General features: G+C 43.9%; 1 protein-coding gene across 2 annotated transcripts in view; it reads left to right on the plus strand.

The window, feature by feature from the left end:
• Positions 1-8,618, plus strand: part of LOC128891554 (telomerase-binding protein EST1A-like) — a 115,727-nt gene extending 107,109 nt beyond the window's left edge. For both annotated transcript variants that reach the window (XM_054151120.1, XM_054151121.1), the window contains exons 19-20: positions 902-986; positions 1,474-8,618. In XM_054151120.1, coding sequence (XP_054007095.1) covers positions 902-986; positions 1,474-1,610 — 222 coding nt within the window. In that variant the 3' untranslated portion in view covers positions 1,611-8,618. The remainder of the gene's footprint in view (positions 1-901; positions 987-1,473) is intronic.
• Positions 8,619-10,349: the final 1,731 nt, after the last annotated feature.

Genomic DNA, 10,349 nt, shown 5'->3' on the forward strand with positions numbered 1-10,349 from the left:
TCTCGCGAAGTGGCGCAGAGGGAGACGGAAGATCGGGAGCGGAATGCTGCGAGAACGAATAGGCGACGAGGAAGAGGAAGAAGTCGCAGAGTGGCGAGGCGTGGAGAATAAAATCTAACGAGCTCGAAGCGCGCGTTATCTATCGTTTGACAGATCAAGGTTCCTGTTACGATCGTATCCTACCCGTGTACCCTGCATGTAACCGACCAGATAAGCGGGAGGCCGAGACGCGTGCTGCGCCAGAAGTTACCGCGCCGCGAGAAGAGTTTATCTGCACGCCACGTGGGGGTTCCCGGATACTCGACCCCTTATCATAACATTCGCGCTTCAATGAGCACTGGTCAATCCCCTACTTGTGTCTTTCGCTAGAACTTGGCTTTATCGCGGTCTTCCTCGTTTTCCCATGACCGGAGCAGAAATTCGCATCGGTCAGAGGCGCCTGCGACGATTAGCGTTACAGTTACGGTTGGACGTTGACGAAACTCACCCAAGCTCGGAAGGATTGACCATAGACAGATTCTCGAACATATTTATTTCCGATATTTTAAGCTTTACAATTTGTTGGAATTCGGGATAATATTTTATAGGAGCAGAGGTCCAAGAATATAGTAATGTTTATCAAGACTCCGAACTTTCTAGAGTTTCGTTCACCTTTTAAGTCGATCTCTTCTTTAACTAAGTGTAAAGCACATATTCGAATCAATACTTGTGTGTCGATGTAACGTAAGGATAAAAATATCCGTATCGAGCGAGGTGGAGGGTCTCGGCCACTATTACTTTTTTACAAGCCGACCCAAATTCGACGTTGGTCATTTTCCGGGTAGGAAGCCATTGGGATTCGCGCTCGGTTGACGCGTGTCATTTCATAAATGATAAACCGACGACTGGGATTCTGTTGCAGGACGGGCTGACAAGAAACGATGACAGAATACTGGCTACGTGCTTGAGCCTTTGCAAAACGGGTAACAAAGATCAAGTAAATGCAGGTACGTACACGAACCTCGTATTTCTCTTGGGTGTACTCCGAACACGTTCTCAACCTTTCCTGCAGCTTTGATAGTGATTAATACCGGGCCGATCGCGATTTTCGTTTACGCAGAGATTAACCGTTATCGCGACAGCGTGCATCGTATCGGAGTCGGGTGCAACTTTTGCTGGTCGTTGCATAATGTATCGCCAACGGTTTAATTCATCTATTCCTGATCGCGAAGACGACACCGAACAAAATCAGTTTCACTTTGCTATACGAAAATCCTTCGCAAAAGTTGATTGCTAGATAAAGCTACAGTCATACCACATTATCTTATATTCGAACAAGAGAACTCCCATCGATGAATCGAACTGATTGCACGGTAAAGCCATCAACCCTAATAACCACCCCCTCTTTCATCACACAAAACTAACATCGCCGACGCACCTCCGAAGTCCCCCAGATAATAAATCCAGACGTTCGTTGATTTCTGTCCCGTACAGAGGAGGGTCAGCCAAGACGTCTGAAAAGGGAGGTGGTCCTACTGACAGAGGACAGGAACCTCAGGGTGAAGGCCCTGGCGAGGGACGTTCCCGTCCGAGAGGTGCCCGACTTCATGCAATGGGCTGGCCTCGGCTGAAACGGTTCCCCGACAAACTCACACACCCGCTAAAACGAAAAATCTCCCGTTACCCCTGCCGAGTAAACATTGACAAGCAGCAGCAACAGCGATAAGACCCAAGCAGAGACCGTGTTAAGGAAAGTACGGTACAGAGGGATGTCTCGTGGATGTTCGTCGTGCACAGCTCCCCTTCTACACAAACACATACACACAAACACATACACGCGCCAATCGTGACCGATCAGCCGTCACACGCACGATAATGGGGTTTCCGTTCGCGCAACTTCGTCCTGATTGTCGGAGTTGCCCCTTACGCGGTGAGCGCGTTATATTATCGACGCCGAGAGGATGACGGAACAGGATGATGCGTCCAAGGGGACGGAATCACTGCGTTTTCCCGCGACGTAGTCACTTAGGGGTCGAGGGGATGGTGAACGGAGGACGTGAGCGATTAGGAGCGCGGAGAAACGGAAGACTTATTTTTCGGTGCGAAAAACGAGCATGTGGGAATCGCGTCGTGACGATTTTTCGAGGTATAAGGAAAAGTAGATCGCGAGCGTGGCAGGATTGGTCGAAATCCCCGAGGAGCTTTTTCGCGTTGGGGATACAGGGTGCGGCCTCGACGGCCAAGAAGATGGCGCACGGGAGAGTCTCCCCGTCTTGTCCGAGGAGAAACGGGAGAACGGTGACTGACTAAAAGAAAAGCGAACGAAAGAGAGTGAAACGAAGTAGGGGAGAGAGAATAGAAGAAGCGTTGGTATTTTTACACGTACGAATTTTTTGGTTGATTTTTTATCGATGACGACCGCTCCGCGGCCGGCTTTTTTTGTGTACCTTCCTTTTATCATGTTTGTAACGATCTATACACATATACATATATATACATACATATGTATGTACATAACTCTCTACATGTATATATTTATACGCACTTTTGAATATTGTATACGCCGTATGCGGTCGTTGGAGGATGCGCTCGGAATCCGCGTACATCTGTGTGTTGTTTGTCTCTTTCCTTTTTGTTCTCTTTTTTATGCCGTCCTTAGCGAGCTTCGTACCGAATGGCTCTGGAATTGACTTTTCGTTTTTCTCACTCGCCATGCTTTCTTTTTCCATTCAGTTCCGATTCATTTTTTTTTCCTTCTTCTGTCGTGTTGCGCAACAAGTGAACCTCGCGTGCAGTTGGCATCCTTCATCGAGCTTTTCGAAGCGTTTTTCGCCGTTGTTCCCTGATGTTTTTCTGCTACGAGTCTTTTTTTTTAATAGTTCCATTTTCTTTTAATTTTTGAGACGCGTTTATTTTACGTCGAGATTTTTTTTTTTTTTTTTTTTTAAATTTCGCTACACCTCACGGATCGCAAGGTTGTGTCAATGATAAAGGTAAAACTATCGATATCGGTAATCGTTTCACAGAAAAATCTTTCGGGCATTTATTAGAGTATTCCCCTATTAAGTTAGGTATACTTAAAATTTGTCACGTTACCATTTCGTTTCTCGTGAAAGAAGTATTAAACGCGGCGCCCACGCGGCTGCGATCCGTGAACGGTCGCGAGAATCATTTTAATTTCTTTTTATAGCGATTTACGCGCTTGGTATCGGCGTGCGGTAAGGGGGATACATTTTTTACAGCACAAAGAGCGACCATTTTAAACGAGCACGAACCGCGGGCAGCATTTTAAACGCTTCTACACGCGTTCGCGTTCCGTGTAACGTGTTAAAGTTTGAGAGCCATACCGTACGAGGTTCCCGAATCCTCGTCGTCGTTTTCCAGCGGCTGCGCGCGTGTCCTTGTAGAGCATGCTGCGACCGCGTGAATTTTTAATCGGGACACCTGCACGCGTCGGGCACGAAAGGTAGGCTCATTGTGAGGTCGAACGACAACGCTGGTTCACTCGTATGTACCGCCGGAGACAGTTCCTTTTCGTTGGTGAACGGAACGCCATTTTGTTTAGATTTGGTATTGCTTGGTCGACGCCATTTTGTTAACCTAATCGGTATCAAAATATCGATCGAATAAAATAGTTCTTCTATTTGGTAAATTGCCGATGTTTCGTCTAACAAATGAATGCCCTTTTATCCGTCAAAGTAATTCCACTTTGTTGGCGAAACGAGCGTAATTTTATCGACCATTTTTGGCGTTATGTAACCAAGTACGCACGCACGTACGAGGATCAATTAAAATGAATTTTAGCGTGTAACCTGAGCCAACGTTTGTAATCAACGACTGTCTCCTTTTCAGGCTCGGAGATGTTTCTCGCAGAGCTTGAAGCTCGATTTTAAACAAATTTCTTACACCGCGAAGGCCAGACTTTTTAAGAGGCCTTCGTTCCAATGACGATACCCGCGATGCCGTTTCCCCTTTCGTTTCATCGCCCTCTGCGATCCACATTTTTTTTTTTTTTGTCGCGTCGCATTCAAACCTTCGGTAGAAATAGTTGCATCGAATAGCCACAATACTGCACCTTAAAGTTTCCGATATAAACGATTTACGCGCACGTTGTATAACCATACCCTCGTAGTAGATAGAATCGTCACAGAAATCGCAAGTCGATTGCAGAGGGCGACCCGCAGGAACTCTGTGCCGTGATAAATAAACGAATCGAATTAGAATCGTCGACCAAGTATGACTCTATTAACGATTCTGCGATCAAAAACGACAGTCGATCGTGAATGTTGGAACCGTGGATCGATCGTCAGCGATCATCGACAAAGCGTGGAACTGTAACGATAGTTTCTCGTATTCAAATTAGTATCTACACGCGTTGCATCATACCGACTCTGTGCTTTTTCTTGTTGCCTGCGATCTTTGTGAATTCTCTTTTTCTTCATTTTTATTTTTAAACATAGCTGTTAAATTTAGGTGGTAACAGAGATTTATTATCGCTCGTATTCGTTGATTTTTGTAGGACCTTAGAGTGTTCAAGGGGATCGCGTGACCCGCGACGTTGCTCGATTGCATATCAAAGATTGACCCTTCGCGGCAGATCGAGCCTCTGGAACGAACAGAAATTTTTCTACTTGAAATATAATTGGAAATTGTACATGATACGGGGATCGTATAATAATTTTTGCCCTGCTGCAATCTTGCAAAAATTAACCCTTTCGAGCTTCATTTTTTTCTAGGCTTTTGTGTTTTTATCATAATATAGTTAATATACTCGATGTATGAGTTTTAGAAGAGGAATGAGGAGGGTGGATGCCAATTTTAACCAAGAAATACGTATTTGTACATGTAATACATGAGATTGTTGAGGCTATTTTAGGTTATAAGTTGTTTACTAAATTTTAATTTTAAGCCGTGGGATGCGTGTACCTCGGTAGGAGAGAAAGGGTTAAATAGTTGCTCAAGGTTGTTTTCCTCGCCGTGAAAAAGGGAGAATTAGAGGATCTAACCCTTCGATGGCCTTAGACGGCCAATTCGTTTTACTTCTACTGCAGTCAATTTTATATGTTATACTCTTTCATTCATTGTATATCACAACGTTTCTCAAGCTTTTTAATTCACTTTTCTAAACACTTCATTTCGCAACATACTCGCAGGACATAAATTCTTTCGTAGCTAATTGAGTATCGAAACGTAAAATACACGATTAATGCAGAGATTTATTTTAAATAACATCGAGACAGCGAAAACCAGAATCGATGCAAAGTGCCAGAAACGATCGATCGCGGAGGGTAAATTGTTTATCGTCGAATTAAACGCGCTCAAGCGCACGTAGGTACGATCAAGAACATTCCGATTAGAACGATCGATATCAAACTAGCGACAAGATCATGGAAACTTTTGTAACCCATTTTCTTCTCTTTCTAATTTTGCTGCGTTTTAGCGTCGATCGGAGAAACAATTCGGAGTGATTTTTATATCGTCGTCAGTGATCGACGAGTTCCTCTTTTGTTAGCCGTTATATTTGGTGTTTTAATCGACACACATTGCGTGTACAGGGTGGGTAATGTGATTTGGTACAGTACAAGGGAAACCATGGTTAAAATAGGAAATCAAATTCTTAACTCGTAGCTTTGTCGAGTTTCAGGTGAAATCGATGAATTATTTTTTATATATTTTATCCAAACACCGAAAAATTTCATTTACCTATTTCCATTATTTTCCTTGCCCCTTCAGGTGTATCGTCAATCATATTCTCAACCTGTACAATTCGACAAAGAGAGAGAGAGAGAGAGAGTGAGAGAAAAATTGAGAAACGTGGGACCGAGAGACGAAAACGCGACGTGTCCTATTTTTCGACAAAGATATAGTTACTTAACGAATCCCTAGCGATTAAACGATGCAGATGCGAGTGTGAGAACGCGGTATAGTGTGCATGAACCCGAGCAGAGTGAAAGAGCGTAATCAAGAATCGAAGAAATTAAAACCGCGCGACGATGGATCGATTGGCTCGCGCAAATTGAATGTATAGTTAACTTAATCACTTCTTGATCGTGCTTTATGAGTTTTTATTTCGTAATTAATTGTACACCACTGCTATTATTAGTATTATTTTTTAACGTAGAGAACGTATACATTAATACAGGATTAGCTCGGTGCTGTCGCGTGGAAACGTGAACGGCACTTTTTGCGATACCATTCAAAGCTCCTTAAAGTAGAAATTTATCCGCAAATTGTAAAACGAAAAAAAAAAACCAATGGTGGAGTGGCGCGATTGGGATTCAACGCTAGACTGCTTGATTCGAATAATTCGACATATTTTCTTGGAATAGAGATATCGAACAGGATACGTAAACGAATCTGAAAATTAAAATATTGGCGTGGATATAAGAGATACCGGGGGTGATACTGAACAAATTTGAGAGGATTCAAAAATCAGGTAGCTACGGCATATTATAAAATTTGTAAAATGTAATTATTCGAAATTCAGTGACGTTTCATTTAAATTCAACGTAATCGCTACTTTACTAGAGTTCTTCTAAATTTTGCCAATACACTGTCACTCGTTTCTCGCTACATCCACAGCAATATTGAAACTTTTTAAAGCGTTGGTGCATCTTACACATCCTGTTCAACACATGATCCAGTTCCAATCGTTCCAAATACCGTAGCAAAAAAATTGTATTGCACGGAGAACGAAAAATTGTCCCAGGGAGAATTTTTCTTTCTCCTAACTATACGTACGCGTATTAAAAATATCCAAAAAAATCGTACAAGGTGCTCGTTGAGTCCTGAATCGCCAGTGACACCGTCGAACGTACACCGTCATTGTTTTCGCTAACTTGTAAGTATCTCTCCGTAGGCTTGTTAGAGATAGGGGCGAACACAAGCAGGCAACGGGGTGTAAGTTCTGAATCGATCGCGCGCATTAGAGAGCGGGGGTGAATGGTAGAGAATGGAACAGCCAGCTAGAATCGGTCGCGTTGGGCATTCGACGGAAACGAGACGCGATCGGAGCCACGAGGCAATATAACTACCCTCGAATATTTGCACAACCTTGCACGAATCGGAGATGGGCAATATTTTTACCTATATAAATGTCTGAAACTTAAAAAAAAAAAACGGTACAAAGCTCTTTATTCATTACACGTGAAATTATAATTGTCACCCTAAACAGAAACAAAATTCTAGACGTGATTTATTAACAAATCCTTTGCAATAAAATTATGTTTCGACTGTATATATCCAGCAGCCCTATAAGGGGTGAAACTTTGTGAAATCTATTTTGGTACAGAACCATAGAATAAAATGTCGCCCATCTCTGAACCGAATCACTGCGACACGTTGGCCTCACCCCGCAATAGTCTGAACAGTGCAATAACGTGGCAGGTGATCGCGACGTTTCCGTCATCCGTTTTCGTTCGATTCGAGGCATTCGATACCTACACGGATCGGTTCGAATCTCACTGGACTCGTTCGGAGGAATTTCTGCTTTCTTACACGCGTCGACGACGATCAAGGAACCGTTATTCTGGGAACTTTTTGTAGCGATTGCACGAGAATCTTCGGTTCGTCGTGTTCCGATGGTGCTCGTTGAACCGGGCACCGTCGAAATTTTGCGAAACTTATTGTCACGGGGTCCGTGTTGCGAACGGATTATTTTTTTAAAAGGGAGCTTGCTAATTCTACTCGAGCCCACTGCAGAAGAATGTAGTAATAGAAGTCACTGGATACATATCTAAACTATTTTAATATCGCAGAGTTAACATCACCGGAGAAAGCAATTTACTCGCAAATCAATTTAAATAATTTATTTGGCTGATCGCGTTACCGAGATTTATATACAAAAGTTAAATTGTCGCTATAACTACATATAGCTACCATTGTAACCCTTTATCTAGAAAGAAGTTATTCTCATTGGGTTCCGGAGGGTTAGGAAGCTCTCGTTCGATTGATTTTACGCTGGCCATAAATAAAGAAACAAACAAAAAAAAAAAAAAAAAACGGGGAAAAAATGAATATTGAACCGCCTGACGATAGATAGACAAATGACGTAGATTTAAGGACGTCGACGCAAGGAGAACCGTGGTGCGTCGACGTCGCCATTTTTAATGCGCGATTTATACGTCCTGGAGCGACGGCGGTCGCCTCTGGTCGCTGTTCCCAGGGCAAAAACATACACCGTAAGTGTACCTATAAATGCATATAAAGTATACATTGTATGAATATGTGAACACACGCATACACACACGTACACACAACTCGTCACCGATTTTATTCAAGATTCTCGCAATAACAATATACGCGTATAGAATTAAAATATGTAAACAACGGGGGAGAACCGTTCGTTTGTATCTCGTCTGGGAATGAAAGTTTCAGCGACGTGACGATTGTGTTGATAAAAAAAAAAAAAAAAAGAAAAAAAAGAAAGAAAAAAAAGAAAAAGAAAGAAAGAAAAAAAATACGATAATTACGGTGGCGATGAACGAAGAAACATAGAATGAAGAACGCGATCCGATGATCGCGAACGATGACGACGCGGCGGTAGAATTTTTAGGCTAATCATTTATTACACTTACGAAGAATGTCGCTACTATAGTGTTACCACTTTGATTATTCAATAAAACGTGACGTTGACGGAATCGCTGTTGAATCCACGCGTATTGTACATTTTTTAATTTTTTACTAACTCTGCTGTGACGGTTTCCAGAGTCTGAAAAAAAGGATACCTCTACGCTGAAAATACTTTATCATGCCTGTCTCAACTAAAGAAAAAGAGTAACAGCATAGAGTCAGGTACCCCGAGGAGATGCTTCGTGTTATTCAGCTCTCACAGAAAATTCCATCCATCCATCCAAAACTGGTCAATTGGAACCTAATTTTTATTTGCAAAACATCTCCATCATATTCCCTTCGGTATCTCCTTCGCCAGGTCTTCATCACTGGTGTCCAAACCGTCGGATTTACAGCACCTCCGTGACACCTGCGACCGTTTCGTGGAATCCACGATGACGGTACGGTTAATTGGATTCCGTCGACCCGATTAGGACAGATCGTCGTCGTCAACGAAGGGTTAACTGTACAGGGGAATCGGGAACGCGGCGTCGGATAGTAGATTTCCGGCCGAGTTTAGCCAGCGGAGGGAACTGCAGCAGGAGTCCTCTGGCGAGCGAGAGTCCGCCAAGCTGGTTATTTTTAACCAGCCAACCTTGAACTTGCTGCCGCCACTGCTGCTGCTTCTGCTGCTGGCTCTGCTGCTGCTGCTGCTGCTGCTGCTGCTGTGATCCGATCACCAATAAAGGGACTTATCTAATTCTGAGAAAGGCGATCGGCTCTCTCGGCTAAAGGTAAGTACCCACGCTGTATTCCCACCAGCGGCGTGCCTCGTACGTACGTTATACTACATCTTAGGCTCGGGACCGTGGCCAGGGACACGGCCAGGGTACGCTTGAAAGGGACCTTTTAACATTCGCCAATATATGTCCCACGACGTTGCTGCCTGGTCGGGGTTATGTTTAAAGATGTGCCCTCGTCGTGGAACAATTGCGCCGGGATATTGTTTGATCTTCTCTTTTCGCTTGGGCTACGGGTTTTTAATTACAAGTATCGGGTTTCGATCGACGATTGAGCGATCCTTTGCTGAGTGTGAATTCTATATTTTCTAGATGTACGATGACGAAAATAATCAAGTCAGAGTTCAAAGAACACAATAAAGTATAAATAGGATTGGATAGTTCCTAGAGGTCTACGACCGTCCCACCCCTAAGGGCAGCGCACAATCTCTAACCAAATCAAGACGTTACGTTCTAGCAGACTTTGAACTGATTTCCATTCTTATATCAGCCATCTCGTAGCACCAATCTGCGGAGCCTAAATCTGAAGACGTCATCCGCAACTCACGCACAGAAGGTACACCTCGATACCGAAAGAAAATCCCGCGGATGTACCGTTTTCAGCCTGATCAAGTTTTCCACGTGCGCGCTGGCCAGGATCTAAGGCCATCCTAATCGCGGTTATCTGTCCGCGTAGCTGCACGTGTCCCGTGCACGCCGTTTTTCATGGAGGCTAGCGCAACAAAAGTGCCTCGGCGCAGGTCGTGCACACACAACCCCTCCGCGAGGATACGCGGCCACTGCGTCAGGAACGTCGGCATGTCCGTCTATGGTTCTCTCGGATCCTCGTGATAACTCCCGCGAGAGTTATGCGGTAGCCGCCGCGAGATAACATAAACTCGCGCGTTATCAGATCAGACAATGCATCCGGTGATTTGTGGACTCACGAATGAGGTGACCTGCATACCGAGATACACCGTCTTGGCGTCGTTGACTGGCCCCATAGGACCGTGGAACTACCGACGAGTCTTTCGCGTATTA

Source organism: Hylaeus anthracinus, unplaced genomic scaffold (assembly GCF_026225885.1).
Source record: "Hylaeus anthracinus isolate JK02 unplaced genomic scaffold, UHH_iyHylAnth1.0_haploid 12002, whole genome shotgun sequence".
Classification (NCBI taxonomy): Eukaryota; Metazoa; Arthropoda; class Insecta; order Hymenoptera; family Colletidae; genus Hylaeus; species Hylaeus anthracinus.